The sequence below is a fragment of the Hyaena hyaena genome, unplaced genomic scaffold, assembly GCF_003009895.1.
Source record: "Hyaena hyaena isolate Hyena2069 unplaced genomic scaffold, ASM300989v1 scaffold_3, whole genome shotgun sequence".
Lineage (NCBI taxonomy): Eukaryota > Metazoa > Chordata > Mammalia > Carnivora > Hyaenidae > Hyaena > Hyaena hyaena.
The window spans coordinates 6254254-6270424 of NW_024080635.1; the positions used below are offsets into that span (position 1 = coordinate 6254254).

General features: G+C 53.4%; 1 protein-coding gene across 5 annotated transcripts in view; it reads right to left on the reverse strand.

The window, feature by feature from the left end:
- Window positions 1-294: 294 nt before the first annotated feature.
- Window positions 295-16171, reverse strand: part of ZDHHC18 (zinc finger DHHC-type palmitoyltransferase 18) — a 28464-nt gene continuing 12587 nt past the window's right edge. Inside the window, exons 3-10 of one of the 5 annotated variants that reach the window (XM_039231786.1) lie at window positions 9030-9179; window positions 7339-7476; window positions 7171-7219; window positions 6548-6650; window positions 4956-5068; window positions 3948-4047; window positions 1561-1638; window positions 608-670 (exon numbers count right to left, since the gene is read on the reverse strand). In XM_039231786.1, the coding sequence (XP_039087717.1) occupies window positions 1597-1638; window positions 3948-4047; window positions 4956-5068; window positions 6548-6650; window positions 7171-7219; window positions 7339-7476; window positions 9030-9179 (695 nt within the window). In that variant the 3' untranslated portion in view covers window positions 608-670; window positions 1561-1596. Of the gene's footprint in view, window positions 671-690; window positions 998-1560; window positions 1639-2077; window positions 4048-4955; window positions 5069-6547; window positions 6651-7170; window positions 7220-7338; window positions 7477-9029; window positions 9180-16171 lie in introns of those variants that run through there. The other 4 variants (XM_039231771.1, XM_039231762.1, XM_039231779.1 and 1 more) reach the window with 4 other exon arrangements.

The following is a 16171-nucleotide window of genomic DNA, read 5'->3' on the forward strand; positions in this document are numbered from 1 at the left end:
GTGCTCAGCTAAGGCTTGGAGGCCTCTGGCGCTGACACCAGTTCTAGAAGGGCAGAGCGAAGGGGACACTGGCCACTCTTCCCATGTCGCTTCTGGCTTCACTGTGCCTCTTTTTTGTAAGTCTCCAGAGGGGCACGGAGCACCTGGAACGGAGCTGGCAGTGAGCTGGCAGTGAGGACGGGCCAGATGTTCTGCACCCTCATCACAGGCCTCACCCCTGGACCCCGAAGTAAAGGTGGCACCAGACAGCCAAGAATATGGCAAGAAGAGGGAAACCTTTATTTGGTTAAAAAAGGTACAGGACAGCGGACAAGCAGCCCCCGGCCGTGGGCTCGCGGCCGTCCTAGGCCCGGCCCAGTTTCCATGAGCCCCTCTGCAGAACGCGGGGCTGTGGAGCCAGCCCGGCCCCTCGGGGCCCCGAGCGAAGGGGACAGGCATCCTCCTGGCATCTCACCTCCTTGGGGTAGTGGGGATGGAGGGGGCCGTGGGAACAGTGTCGAACCGGTTGTGCTTAGAACAGTCACCAAACTTGTTCGGTGGCGTCATCAGCCGCCAACAACCCCGGAGGCTCCCGAAGGAACCTGTTCCGGCCCCACTGCGGCTCTAACCTGACTCGGGAGGGGGCGGGCTGTAAGGCAAGATTCCTGAAGAGTCTCGAAGCCTTACAGATCTGGGGAGGGGGGAAAGGAAGTGGAGAAGGGGGTGAGTTTCATAGTGTCGCATCACTGTGCTGACAGCTGCGGTATGGCTTTCTACACTCTGGCTGGCGTGGAGCAGGGGTGGGGGCAGAAAGGCCAGCCCCTGCCCCCGCCTCCGTGGGGGGCTCTAGAGAGCGCATGGGCGGGGCGGGCTTGGGGGCAGACCCTGTAGGCACGGACGGTGGCAGGTGGGCCACAGGTTAGGCAGGTGGAGGTGGCGGGTGCCGGGCTCCCCTCAGGCCGCTCCTGGAGAGGCAGAGAGCAGCAGTCCTCAGGAGGTCCTTAAGCCCCCGCACATACTGGAGATCCCCGCGGGCCAGCAAAGAAGGAGAAGAGAGAGGGTTAGCGGACTGAGAGGAGGCCTGCGGAGGCCTGCGGGGGCGCCTGCCTCTTCCCCGCAGAAGGGCCGCGGCTCGGGCAGCAGGCGACGAAGCAGCAGAGAACACGGGCGGGGGACAGCTCAGCAGGGACTGAAAGCCGGGACACGGGTGTTAGTGGCTGAGGGCTCCTGCACACCGGGACACCACCAGGACAGGCCGAGCGCCTCAGAGCAGGCCCGCCGCCCTCTCCCCAACCTCACCCTTCACCTCCTGCTCCAGTGGGGGAGCTGCTGTGCGGGGAAGCGACTTCCTCAGTCCAGAGCAGGGCTGGGCTCTCAGCCCCGCCTTCCCGCCCCAGATCCTTCTGCTTGCAGGGGGTGGGGGTGGGGGTGCCCTGGGGGCCCTACCACCGCCAGCACACACACCACACCACACACCAGACAGATGGACGGGCTCCATGGGTTGGTGAGGCATGCGACGGGGATGAGACGGTGTGTGAGGGGGGTAGGCGGTGCTGGCTGACGGGGGAGACACAGTCTTACCAGCTAACCCTCTGCAAAGAGGCCTGTTAGCTCCCCTCAGGCTGTGCAGGAGATGGCAAAATCCTGACAGGTGTCCTCCTGGGGGAGATACCGGAGAGGTGGGCCAGTGTTACGAGGTGTGTGGCTGGGCCCCGCTGCTCAGGCGGGGCCGGGGAGGTTCTGGCTCACGAGCTGCAGTCTGCTGTCTCCTAGACACTCGCTAAGCTGAGCGGTCACTGGGCGTCAGCGTGAAAAGACAGCGAGGAAAAAGAACTTGGGCGTCTCCAAATCCCCGAGGCAGGGGAAAGTAGAGGGGACGAAAAGGGGACAGGATGGCCTCTTCTTACACGCCTACGGGGGCCACCTTGCTCAGCCTCCAGCAGACAGACTCAGCCCGGAGAGGAGACCTTGGGCCACATCACTGGACTTCCTGCCTTCTGTCTCCCCAGGAAAGACCAAGCTTGGCTGAAAGAATACAGCGCTGCCAGTTGGAGCCTCAGCAAAGAAAGAGCAAACAAAAACCAAACCAAAGCAAATCAACTCTTAAAAACAAAAATTTTATTACAAGCGGGAACAAAGAATACTGGCTTAAATAAAAGGCAGACGGGCGGCCCCTCCTCTAGCTGGCCCCCTCCCCACTTCCCAGTGCCCCTGGAGCATGGCCCAGGGTCCCGCCGCTGGGGCAAGGCGGTTTCTCCCAGAGGAGACCCTCTGCAGCTGCCTGTGACCCCACTAGCTTCTGCGGCAAGGGAGGGCAAGCTGCTACGGGTTCCTATGTCACTTTCCAAGGGCTTCATGCCACTTGAAGGGCCAAGGAGGGAGACGGGACAGTCTCCTATGTATTTTGACAAGAAACTACAGTTCCCAGCAGAGAAGAGACATCCTTTGAGTTTGGGGCCCGGATTTAGACCACCCTTCACTCCGCTTCTTGGCCCACCCTGCTCCTTCCTCCCTTTTCTCTGGATGGAGTCCTTCAGTTGACGGAGAGTCCCTGCTCTCCAGCTGGTGGCACTGGGTCCCATACTCAAGAGCCGAGAGGAGGGTGTGCGGCTCGCAGAGTGGCGGCCACTCCCCACAGCCATTGCCCCATCCACCACGCCCAGCCTTGGCCAGTCTGGGCAGGTCCCAGGCTTCCTGATGTCCAAGGGGGAAGGAAAGATAGGATGAGGGCTGAGCTGCAGCGGGGAACCCACGGGTCCCTTGTGATCGATGCACAGGCTCCCGGTGGCCATGACTCAGGCTGGTCCTGCCGCTGCTGGCTGGCACCCGAGGGGGATGGTGGGGAGGAGGCAGCCCAGAGGATGTAGGGAAGTGGGAGCCAGCCACATTCATACAAGGGTGCGCGCGCACGCGCGCACACACACACACACACACACACACACACACACACTCTCTCTCACTGCCAGATGTTTTCTTATAAATTTATAAAAACCAACTTGCCTTCTGCTAATCTTTACCCTGGCACTACACAGATAGCAATGCGGCTGACTTTTTTTTTTCTTCCATTTAAAAAATGCTACGTAGAAAAGAAGTCTATAAAATTGTGCAAAATACCCAGCATTAATAAACCCGTTTCAAGTATTGCCAGCATGAGTATAACCCGCCCAGCCCAAGAACTGACTTGGGAGAGAGGTGGGGGCGGGGAGGGGCAGACCAGGAGCCCTTAGAGAATCCTCCATGGGGAGAGAGAGGGCAAGGCCCCACTTCCTAGTGTGCTGCCCAGGAATCATGCAGGAGCTGAGGTCTTGGGTGCCTCGCTGGCTGGTTTAGCCTCTGACACAGGCTGTCCCCCGCCCCCCCAACTCTGCCCTATCTATCTGGAACCCCAGCTCCATCCTATTGGCCAACTCCATACAAAAAAAACATAAACGAGACAAAGAACAACGATCATCGCAAGTAGAATGAAGGAGCCCACAAGCCACAACAGCCCACGGAGGCGTCCTCTCCCACAGCCTGCTGTCCAGAGCCGAATGCTCTTAGGTCCCGCTTCACCCACAGGACCCCAGCTGGGCAGAGCCCACCAGCCCCCCACCTGGGAGGTATCACACTCAAGTCCGCACCCTCATTCACACACCTGGCACAGGCAGAGAGACTTGGTATGGTCCCCTCGCGGTCTCAGGGGGCCCGGCCTCTCTCCCTTGTCACTCCTGCCACTGATCGGCAGGGAGAGGATCTAGGGCCCGAGGCTGTGGGAACTTGGGTTTGGGGAGCAGAGGGTACAGACATGGAAGTGTGGGGAAAGCCACGCAGGGTGGGAAATAAATACGAAAGAAGTCTTTGGCGGCTCTGCTTCCCTTGGGTGGAATGGGGAGGGTCCCGGCAGGTGTGGAGGGCGGCGGGTGAGTGCGGAGGGGTGGACAGGCCAGCGCATGGCAAGTACTGAGCCCAGTTCAGGGGTGGCCTCCTACCATGCTGGCGTCAGGCTTGGCTCCACAGGCTGGCTCATCGCTTCTGATGGGTGAGGGTAACACGGTGTCTGACTGCACAAATCCCCTCCGGTCAATCAGGCTTCCAAAACACAAGGGGGTGGGGGGCGGACATGAAGGCCCTGCCCAACAGCAGTGGTCAGGCCTGGGGCTGGATGGCAGAGTCCATTTCCCAGCCACGGAAAGACCCAGCCCTAGGAAGCCTCAGAAAGGGGAGCTGATCTCCAGCTGGGGGTCTCAAGACCCTTCCCTTCCAGAGAAGGGCAACCAGAAGGGCCCTTTCTGCTCTCTGGACACCTGGTGTTGGGCCACCAGGTTTATTCACTGTTAATTCAAACCGGCCCATTTTGCTGTCTGGCTGCCGCAAAGCCAGGCTGCGGGTGAGGGGAAAAGCAGGATGAAAGGGCATTTGGAGATAGTGCAGTTCCCACTACAGCCTACCCCCCACCCCCACTGCAAGGATGACAGGCAGATGAGGCAGGAGAAGGAGGGGACAGTTTGGGGAAGTCTGGTATCCCCTGCCCCGCCCGCATCCGCCGCAATGGAACTCCGGTTCTGGCACTCTGGCGCCCCCTGGTGTGAAGACAGAAGGGCACTTCCCAGCAGGACTGAGCCACCAGCACTCTTCCACCAGGAGGGAGGATGGAAGCCCCACCCGGTCCAGCCATGGGCACCAGAAGGGAAGCGCTGCCCAAGCATGGCCAAAACATTAATTGTGGTGATCACTGAGGAGTGGGGTCACGTGTGATATTTAATACTCTTCTTTTACATATGTTGTACTTAATGTTTGCCTACAATGAGCATATGTGATTAAAAATTACATTGAATTCTTGTGTGTGATAAAAGCCTTGAGTGCACCGCGCAGGGGATGGTGGTGTGGGGAGAGGTCTGCTGCTTCCAGAACCTCTTTGAGAGGTGTGGAGGCACAGGGCTACCCCCCACTGGAAGGGCCAGGCCCTGCGGCCTCTCCCCTGCACACCCCTGGCTTACCTGGGAGGTAGGGGGCCGCAGAGCACAGCACAGCAGTTGGTGATAACACTTTTATGGCTGTAGGGATTGACGGAGGCCTCCCCGCCCCTCTTGCTGGACCACGAGCCTTTGATCTGGCGGGAGGAAGGAGGTCTGAGTCAGGTACCTCCTTATACTTCGATTTTCTAGGAGGGAGGTCTAGATAGGCTGGGGAAAATTGGTGAATTCTGAAACCAATTCCGGATAGACTACTGGAGGGGACAGGTCTTTAACCCAGGCTATTCGGTGAGTGTGGGGGGAACTGCTGGGTGTCGGGGGCACCTGGCGGAGAGGAGGAAGCCCGAATCAGGACAGAAAACAGCGCATAGCCAAAGAGAAGCTTCCACAGGAAACCTATTGGGTGCATCCTCCCTCCTCTGGCCAGCCACCTCTAAAGGGAGGTAGTACAAGGGGACAGGGCTCAGGCCGACCTGGCTGTGAACCCTGGCCCTGCCACCGACAACACTTCATGACCCCGCACATACCACTTCTCTGAATCTCAGTCCTCATTTGAAAACTAGGGACTGTGATAGCATCGTTAGAGCATTAGATGAAATCTTGCCATCTCTAGATTTGTGAGGCCGGCTATCAAAGGCACTGAGGAGTTTAGCAGTGAAGGATACCGGCTTGACTTTAACCCAGAGTTTTCCAAACTTACTTGTCTATAACACATCTTTTTGCTTAACCCCTAGTAACATCCTGAAGGACCAGCCCCCACGAAACTGCCTGGGAGATGCTGGCTGATGTCATTTCTGCTCTGTACCAATCACTTGTCACATGATGCCCTATCATGAGTGTTAAGTTCTGTTTCCCGGAATGAGAGGCTGAGGTCAAGAGATGTATTTTCTGTCGGTCACGGGCCTGTGAGCAGTATCTGACGGTGGCCCTGGCACAGATGCTCTCATTTGCTTTTTTACTCTTTGGGAGAACAAGAAGGGGAGGTCAGGTCGGGCTGGGCACACAGTGGGTGCTCAAACAATGCTTGCTGGTGGAGGTCTGCAAGGCAGCAGGTAGGGAGGGTTGACAGAGCCTCACAGTCCTTTCCTCACTGTCGACCTCAATAAGGGTGGCCAAGAGAACCCCAGGGGCACCCTGAGAACAGTCACATCTCTTTGCCTATAAGTGCAGTGTGGTGGGGCTTTGGCCACAACCCTGACTTTGTCCCTATTCGGCTATGTGACCTTGGGCAAGTCACTCAGCCATCAAACGGGAGAAAAAGCATCCCTGTTCCTTCAGCCTCAGAGTTGGCAAAAGGACCCAAAGAGATGATGGGAGCGGCAAGAACCCTGGAAAAGGTAGCACGCGGGCCAGATGTAAGGGCTGTTCCGGTGAAGCCCCGCCTCTGGGTTAGTGAGGCGGCCTGCGGCCGGGGGCCGAGGCGTGTAGGGGCCTTAGAAGACCCGGTACCGGCTCTCCCAGGGCCAAGCCGTGAGCACCGGAAGGCAGTGTCTGGCCACCGTCCGCCTCCGCCCATGTTACCCCAGCAGCCAGAGGGCTGGCCGCTCCGGTGCCCTCAGCCCTGCCTCTTTCCCAGGGCCCTGCCCAGGAACAGAGGTTGCTCCAGCCTTACTCACGTCTTCGTTAGTTGTCAGGTTGGAGGCGACGAGGTAAGTATGAAACCCTGAGAGGCCCAGGATGGACCAGATGGAGAAGAAGCAGATCACCAACTCCAGCACAGTGAGCAGGGTAGTCAAGGACCCACACAAACACAGAGAGCCTCCCCTGCACCCGGGAAGCTGCCAGGCCCGGCCTTTCTCACCCATCCTTCCATGAGCTATTTCCCCAGAAAGGAGATGGGTTTGTAACCTTCTGCGGTCCCACCACTTTGCAGGATTACCTCCTGGGCCCTAAGAAGGGTTCGGGAGCCCCCTCAAGAGCAGGGCGGGTGATGGACAGTAGGGGGAAGTAAAGATGTCAGGCACCAAGGACCTCGCACAAGATGCGGTCCGGGTTGCCTGGTGTCTTAAGGGAAGACGGGGACTGTGGACTCCTGTGAGTTCTCGGCCACCCCGGCCTTATGATCAGACTGTTTAGGATCAGCTGGAGCCTGGGCGGGATGGAAGCAGCCGGTGTAGCAGATTATTCTAGAGGACAGACACTAGCTCTCCATCATTCCCTTCGGATTACAGGTGTGGGGACCCACCCCAGTGAAGGGGCCTCATTCCCACCAGGGCGCCAACTGGCTGACCAAGGATATCTCGCTGGTGTCTCCTTCAGAGTGGAGAGGAAGTTGCTTCCCTGAGAGCCTGGGGAGGAAAAAACAAGACAGGGCACAACTCAGGTGACAGTGATCACAGCCCCTTGGACTTGGCTGAGCTGGCCGGCCCACCCCTCCCGTGCATCCCTGCCCCCGCCCCCAACTCACGCAGCGTCAGGTGGGTAACCACACAGGCGAAGATGAAGGCCGTCAGGAACGAGAGGGAGAGAATAAACGCGTAGAAGAAGCGGTAGTTCCGTCTCCCCACACAGTTGCCCACCCAGGGGCAGTGATGGTCAAACCGTTCTGGAAAAGGGCCGGGGAGAGACAGGTTGGTGTGCCTGGCCTACCACCAGCGCAGGCGTCTGGAGGCCTCGCGCCACAGCTGGGGCTTTCTTCCCCCGCACTCTCTCCATCCCGGCCCATCCAGCTCATGGGCCGACACTCCCTGCTTCTGGGCCTTTCTACAAGCTTCCCACTGCCTCACATGTTCTTCTCTGTGTCTTCACCTGGTTAAGGGCAATTCCTCCTTCAAGTCTCAGCTGCAAAGCCACTTCCTTAAGAGCCGCCTCTGATCCCAGACAAAGTGAGGGCCCTCTGTTATCTGCCGTTACTTATCTTTAGCGGTTCTTTGCCCACGTGTGTTTACATACTTATTAATAATTAGCAGCCTGGCCAATTACCCCTGCTCGATTGTAAACTTCACGAGGGGGCCGGTGTTGGCCTCACACTGAGCTGAGTCCCAGCGTCCAGCCGTGCCTGGTACAAAGATCCACAAAAAGTACTCCTTGCCTGGCCTGCGACGCTGGCCAATGATCCCTATTCCTTGCTCTAGAACTAGAGGCTCAGGGAGGGGCGGGGCCGCCCTGTAACTTGTGGAGAGAGCTGGCACGTAAGGCCTGGCCAGAGGGCTGAGCTCACACCATCGCTATGTCCCCGGGGGTGGGGTCACACCCAGACAGGTATTGAAAGTCCTCTGTGGGAATGTGGATCCCAAGCCCACCACCAGCCTCACACCATGGCCAGCACCCTTTGCGAGGGGGTAGGTGGGGGAGTGGGGGTGGATGGGGTGGGTTCTCAGGGAAGAATAACGCCCACTGAGTCACCCCCTCCGCTGCCTGCTGTCATGGGGTGTTCCCTGCTGTTCTCTCACTCAGGGAGTGCTGAGCTGGCGCGATGAGCTCATTGCCCTAGGGACCCTGCCCAGTCACCATGGCTCAGCTCACCTGGATCCTCTCACATAGCCTTTCCCTTATGACACCCTCCCACGGGCACACCCTTGGTCCCCACCAGAGCTGCCCAGCCTCTGGAGAGCAAGAAGAGGAGACAAAACAGCCTCTGGTCCCCCAGCAACCACGGCAGGTGTGGGTCTGGAGCTTAGCTTCCAATCCTGGCTACATCCTCTCCACCCGACCGGCTTGAACTCTGTTCCCAGAATCTTGTCTCTCCCAAACCCCGGGAATCAGATCAAAGTCATTCACTACGGCTGGCTCTGGGCCACTGGATGGCAAACCATTCTCTTTCCGGCCTCAAAGTATCTAGGATGTTATTGCTCTAGTCTCCGGTTCCTAGAAACTTGGACCTACTGAGGACCAGGCTGAGGCCTGGGAGAAGGCTCCAGGACCTCTCTGTATCTGCCCCATACTTCAGAGCTGGGGGAAAGGAATCTACCAATCCTGGGCTGAAGCCAAGACACCACTGGTCACACTCTGAGCCTCTCCCCTCCCTCCTCAGTCAGAGCAAATTTGGGTGAGCCAGGCTTCCTGCCCAGCTCTGGCTATTTCAGACACACCCCCACCCGTGAGTGACTCCTCTGTCTCCAGGGCTCCCTGCACCGCTCCCTGCCGCCTCCCACTTACCCACACAGTTGTCGCAGACACTGCAGTGTGAGGTCCGGGGTGGCCGAAACATCTTGCAGGTGAAGCAGTACTTCAACTTGACCATCTGCCCGTTGATCATCACCTCTCGGGTCCGAGGGGGTGGCCGGTATGTGGAACTGCCTGTGTTATCTGGGAGGGGAAGGGAGGACAGAAAGATGGGAAATGTCCAAGCCCAGAGCCAGAAGCCCCGGCTGGGCAGGAACCACTGCTGCCTGGCAGGGACGAGAGAAGCCTCAGGGAAACTGTTTCCTGGGAACCAGCCATTGGCGGCCCCAGGAGGGGACAGATAGTAAGAGCTGCTACCACCTACTGAAACTTGCTGTGTGCCAGCCCTGTGCTAAAAGCTTTGCCCACATGCTCATACACCGCTGGTCTTGCACAACTTTGGGAAGGCAGCTCTGGGAAGACTCGGGGAGGTTTATCTGAATCTAGTCAAGCCTAGACCTAAGTCCGTCTCCAGGAGGTTCAGGGGATGGAAGGACAAAGGAAACAACGCTATGAGAAAACAATCAGATCTAGAATGTGGGGCACCTACGAGACCACTGATCCTGATGTCTAACAAAATCAATGTCACTTACAAACAGAAGGAGATGGTTCTAAATTAAGAGACATGAACACATACAATGCATGGTCCTAGACTGGATTGTGTTTTGAATTTGGTGGGAAAGTGGTGAAAAAGGACAATAGGTTAGAAATTTGGGAACTGTTGGGGCGTCTGGGTGGCTCAGTCAGTTAAGCATCCAACTTCGGCTCAGGTCATGATCTCACGGTTCATGGGTTCGAGCCCCGTGTCGGGCTCTGTGCTGACTGCCAGCTCGGAGCCCGGAGCCTATTTCAGAGTCTGTGTCTCTCTCTCTCTCTCTGACCCTCCCCTGCTCATGCTCTCTCTCTCTCTCAGAAATAAATAAAAACATTAAAAAAAAAAAAGGATTTATTCTCCCTAAATCAACCTGTAGATCAACATGATCCCAGTCAAAAATCTCAGTATGGTTTTTTTGGGGGGTTGAAATTGACAAACTCATTATAAAACTCATATGGAAGTGCAAAGGGCCGAGGATAGCCAACGCATTCTTGAAGGACAAAGCTAAGGACTCCGATGGCTAGAGATCAAGACTAATGATAAAAAGCTATAGCACTTGAGGAGGCTTGGCTGAAGTGCAAAGGTAGAAATCCTGATCAGTGGAACAGAAAAGAGAATCCAGAAACAGACCCGACATGTAAATGACCATGTGGTTTAAGACAAGGGCAAATTGAAGTGACGAGAAGGAAGATGGTCTTCTCCCAATAAACGGAGCTGAGTCTACGCGGTAAACAAATGGGGGATAAGGCATCTGTAGCCCTGCCTCCCACCAAGCCCAAATTCAATTTCAGATACACTGTAGCTCTAAGTGCAAAAGTCTGGGATTTAAAAAAATAGAAGCCATGACTATGGAGCAAGGATTTCTTAAAAAGACCCAAAGGGGCAAATCATAAAAGAGCAATTTGATATCACTATATTACATCAAATTAAGAACCTCTTTTTTTTTTTTTTTTTTTTAATTATGTGTGAGAGAGAGTGTGAGTGGGAGAAGGAGCAGAGAGGAGAGAATCCCAAGCAGGCTCCACGCTGTCAGTGCAGAGCCCAACATTCATGATCTCACAGACTGTGAGATCATGACCCGAGCCAAAATGAAGAGTCGGATGTATAACCGACTGAGCCACCGGGTACCCCTGAAATTAAGAACTTCTGTTTGGGGCACCTGGCCGGCTCAGTTGGTGAAGCGTGCAACTCTTGATCTCTGGGTTGTGAGTTTGGCCCCACGTTGGGTGTAGCGATTACTTAAGAAATAATAACAATAACTTCTGTTCATCTAAAGATACAATTAAAAGAATGAGGGACGCCTGTGTGGATCAGTCAGTTGGGCATCCAACTTTGGGTCAAGTCATGATCTCACTGTGAGTTCGAGCCCCACATCGGGATCTGTGCTGATGAGCCTGTTTTGGATTGTGTGTGTGTGTGTGTGTGTGTGTGTGTCCCTCTCTCTCTCTGCCCCTCTCCCTGTTCATGCTCTGTCTCTGTCTCTCAAAATAAACCTTTAAAAAACCTTGAAAAAAATAAAAGAATGAAAAGGTGACCTTCAGAGTAGGAGAAGATTTAACCAAAGATCTGACTGAGGACAAAGGCTTTGTAACCAGAATATATAAAGAATTCCTATACGTCAGTAAGAAAAAGCTCAGACAACTCCATTCAAATGTGGACAAAAGATCCAAACAGGTACTTCATAAAAGAAGCTGCCCAATAGCTAATAAACACATGAAAAGGTACTGGTGCTCATTAGTCTTCAATGAAATGCAAATAAAAACCATTATATGTTACCACCACACATGCACAGAATGGCTATGATGAAAACAATTTTAAAAATCAAGTGTTGGTAGGGGGGGAGGGGGGGATGGGCATGAAGGAGGGCACTTTGGGGATGAGCACTGAGTGTTATGTAGAAACTAATTTGACAATAAACTATTTGTAAAAAAAAAAAAAAAAAAAATCAAGTGTTGGTAAAATGAAAGGCAACTAGAAATCTCATATAACCACTCTGATAAACTATTTAACGCTAACCACCAAAGTCCAACATGTGCACCCTCAGCAAGTGCACTCCTAACCCAACAGAAATGTGCACGATTAAAAAAAAAATGTGTTTAAGTAAACTGTATGCCCAGCACGGGGCTCGAACTCGTGACCCTGAGATCAAGAGTCACACACCCTCTGACTGAGCCAGCCAGGCCCCCTGAAATGTGCAAGATTTGACGTGCACCAAAAGATGTACAGGAATATTCACAACAAAAATCCCATAATTGCCAAAATCTGGACCTGCCCAAATGCCGGTTAACAGAACAGATTAACAAAACGTCGTGTGGAGTTTTGTACAGCAAAGAATGACCCTCAGCCACACATAAGAACTATGAATGAGTCTCATAAACGTATAAAGTGAAGAAACCACACACATAAGAACACAAAATGGTCAAAAACAACTAAAAGTAATCTATGGTGGTAGCAGTCAAGATCATGGTCGCCCCTGGAGAGGTGACACTGACCAGAAAGGAACAAGGCGGGGAGCTCCTGGGACACTGCTCATATACTGTTTCTTGATCAGGGTGCCGATTGCATGTGTTGTTGCTTTGAACACTCAACAGAGCACTTAGGATCTGTACACTTTTTCTAAGCTCATTCTGCTTCAGTAAAAACTTAACAGAAAAAAGACTTAAGGGGTGTCTGGGTGGCTCAGTCAGTTGACCGTCTGACTTCGGGCTCAAGTCATGATCTCACAGTTTGGGAGTTCGACCCACACTGTTGGCCTCTGTGCTGACAGCTCAGAGCCTGGAGCCTGCTTTGGATTCTGTGTCTGCCCCTCCCCTGCTTGCACTCTTGTCTCTCTCTCAAAAATAAACAAACATTAAAAAAAAATTTTTTTTAAAGGTTTAAGTAACTTGTGCAAGGACACAAACTCATATGCTGGCAAGCAGAAATCCAAACCCTGGTCTGTCATATGCAAAAGCCCACAGTTCTACCTACCTGCTGAGCCTCTTGGTACCCCAGGCCTCAAAGGACCAAATCCCCAGGGCAGTAGCTCCTTTCTGGACAGAATTCTGAGAGTCACATGAGGCTGCCTGTGATCCCCAGCCCTTAGCTACGCTCCCAGCCATCGCTTCTAGTGGATCCACTCCCCAGATAAAATCTCCAGTTTGGCCACTTGCCTCCAATGATTACTGAGCCTAGCAGGTCCCAGGCACTACTCTAGGCACTTGGCATGCACCAGTGAAGCACACAGACTTGTGTCTCACCTTCCAGCCACCCCTTATCTTTCTTACTAGGCTGTTCACCATCAACCCAACCATAATATGTTTAAAATGGAACCAAGCAGGGGCGCCTGGATGGCTCAGCTGGTTAAGTATCTGACTCTGGCTCAAGTCATGATCTCATGGCTTGTGAGTTTGAGCCCTGCGACAGGCTCTGTGCTGACAGCTCAGAGCCTGGAGCCTGCTTCGGATTCTGCGTGTGTGTCTCTCTCTGCCCCTCACCCGCTCATACTCGGTCTCTCTCAAAAATAAACACTTAAAAAATAAAGTAAAATAAAATAAAACGGAACTAAGCATCCAAACATCTTTTTATTTTTTAAAAATGCTTATTTTTTTTTTTTATTTTTGAGAGAGAGAGAGAGAGAGAGAGACAGAATGAGAGATAGCATGAGTAGGGGAGGGGCAGAGACAGAGGGAGACAGAGGATCCAAAGCAGGCTCTGTGCTGACAGCACACAGCCTGGTGCGGGGCTCAAACTCATGAACCATGAGATCATGACCTGAGCTTAAATCACTTGCTTAACCAACTAAGCCATCCAGGCGCCCCAGAACATCTCTTCTTTAAAACAGGCAGCATAGGGATGCCTGGGTGGCTTAGTCGGTTAAGCGTCCGACTTTCGCTTAGGTCATGATCTCACGGTTCGTGGGTTCGGGCCCCGCGTCGGGCTCTGTGCTGCCAGCTCAGAGCCTGGAGCCTGTTTCAGAGTCTTTGTCTCCCTCTCTCTCTGACCCTCCCCTGCTCACGCTGTCTCTCTCTCTCTCCTAGAAATAAATAAAACATTAAAAAAAATAAAAAAATAAAAATAAAACAGGCAGCATGGTAAAGGGCAGGGGGCTTGCGGCCAGTGGACACACAATGAAACCTGGTTTTGCCATCAATTGGTTAGGTGAAATGCTGAAGTCAAATGTACTTCTCTGAGCCTCAGTTTTCTCATCTGTAAAATGGGACTAGCAGGTAGAATGGAGCATGAATCCTGGCTCTACTTCTTTTTAGCTGGGCTTCTCCTGGTGATGTCCTTTGCTAGATGTTCAACACGGCAAATCATTTCACCACCCTGAGCCTGTTTCCTTGATCAATAAAAGAGGGATAATAGTACCCACATCACAGGACTGTTGTGAGGATGACCCAAGGTAATATACATGTAGCGACACAATGTCAATGCTTAAGAAGCCCTCTGTTATTATTAGCTCACAGAATTACTAACAGAAAGGAAGAGGCAAGGGAAAGAAAACACTTCCTCCGGAATCCTGAGCACTTCGTAGACATGATCTCCTGGAATCCTGAGAACATCCCAGGAGGTAGGTTTACCATTGTCACCTCCAGGTGACAGTTAAGGAGACTCAGTGAGGTTCAGTGGTGTGCCCGGGCCACTCCCAACTAGAAGTGAACCAGGGTGTGAACCCAAGTTTCCCAAATGGGCTTGAGGTCTTTTTGTAAATTTCAAAGTGTCATAATGAGTGTTATTTAACGCTGCCCAGTTCCTTATTTCTGCCAACGGCACAACCCAAGAGCTGGAAAGAAGTCAACGAGCACATAATGCAGCCCCTGGTGCACAGAAAGCACGTGATAACTGTCTTTTCACTGACTGCCTCTCTTCTAACCCCCTCAGTTTACAAATGAGAAAACAGGCCCAGAGAGGTTAGGGGATTTGCCCAAGGTCACGCAGCCACTGAGTGGCAGAGGTAGGGAAACTGAGTTTGGAGGCCTTTTGCAGATGCTTCCTCTCCCTCACCCTTTCCTGGCCAGTCGCTAGGTCTCTTCAGGATCCTCCTTCATCTTTCCCTCTCTTCCTAACGCTCTAACCCAGCCCAGACCCCTATCATCAAACAACCTCCAAAGAAGACTCCCTGCTTCCAGCCCCTCTGCCTTCCAATCCACCACATTTCTCTAAATAACCCCTTTTGGGGGTACCTGGGTGGCTCAGTTGGTTAAGCATCTGACTTGGGTTGGTGAGTTCAGGCCCCATGTCACGTTCTCTGCTGTCAGCATGGAGTCTGCTTGGGATCCTCTGTCCCTCCCCCCTGCCCCTCCTCTGCACATTCTCTCTCTTAAAATAAATAAATAAATAAATAAATAAATAAATAATAACCCCTCTTGAGTTATAACCCTTCACTGGCCTCCCCTAAAAAAAAAAAAAAAAAAAAAAAAAAACAGATAAAAGGACAACTTCATGTGCTTTGGACTGAGGCAGACTGGGAGTTCAAATCTTGACCCTTCCATTTATGAGCTAGTACCCTCGGGGAAGTTACTTCACCTCTGTGAACCCACTGTGGCATCTGGGAAGCCAACAAATAACAACAACTGCCTGGGAGGCTTATGGAAGGATCAGAAATAGCACATGTAAAGGAACCAGCACTTGGGGAGTACTTACTAACAGCTGTTCTCAGAGGAGCAGCAAGGCACAGGCTCTGGAGTCTGAAACACTAGGTTTGAATCATGCTTTTGCTGCCCCCTTGCTACTGAAGGAAGTCCCTTCACCTCTTGGAGCCTCAATTTCCTCATCCGTAAAATGGGGATAAGGCAGCCTTGATCTCACAGGATTGTGGTGAGTGCCCAGTGTGAATCTGCAAGGGGGCCCTGAGTACAGTACTAGCTTCGAAGGAGCCTCAGTCCGGACACGGTTCACGCGGGGACACTCCAGCATGCAGAATTCTCCAGCTCTTTCCAAAACTCTTGATGCTACTCCAAACGCAGCCTGTAACCCTACTCCACGGGCCCCAGGTCCAGCTCCTGACCCTGCCCACTGCTGTCTTCCAGGCTTGGACACAGGCTTTGGAGCCAGACAGACAGGTGGTCCAACCACAACTAGCCATGTGATGTGGGTCAAGTCTCTCTGACCCTCATGTATGCCTTCCTCTGGTAAAAAAAGAAAATGGGACAGAATCATATCCGCCCCCTAGTGTTATTAGGAAGACGGAGACTTCAGGGAGTGGGTTTAGCAAAGCATCTAGCACCTGGCAAAAGCTTAATACATAGTAGCCATGATCATTATTGTTCTAAGAGACTCTGTGTTCCAAACAGCTGATTTCAGAATCGTCAGAACACAACCCAGCTGTGAGTGAAGGAGAGCTCCCCCGCCCCAGGCCCTTTCAGGAAAAAGGAAGAGAGAAGTTCCTGGAATCCTCACTGGATTCCCACAGGCCCCCTGCAAAGCAGGGAGGGAACTCCTTACCAGCACATGGGGGGGAGGAGGGGATGGCCCAGGGGCCAGGCTTCCCCTCTCCAGAACTCTGAAAGAAGAAGTGACGCTCCGCACGCACACCCAACCAAGAGGAGAGTGTCCCACT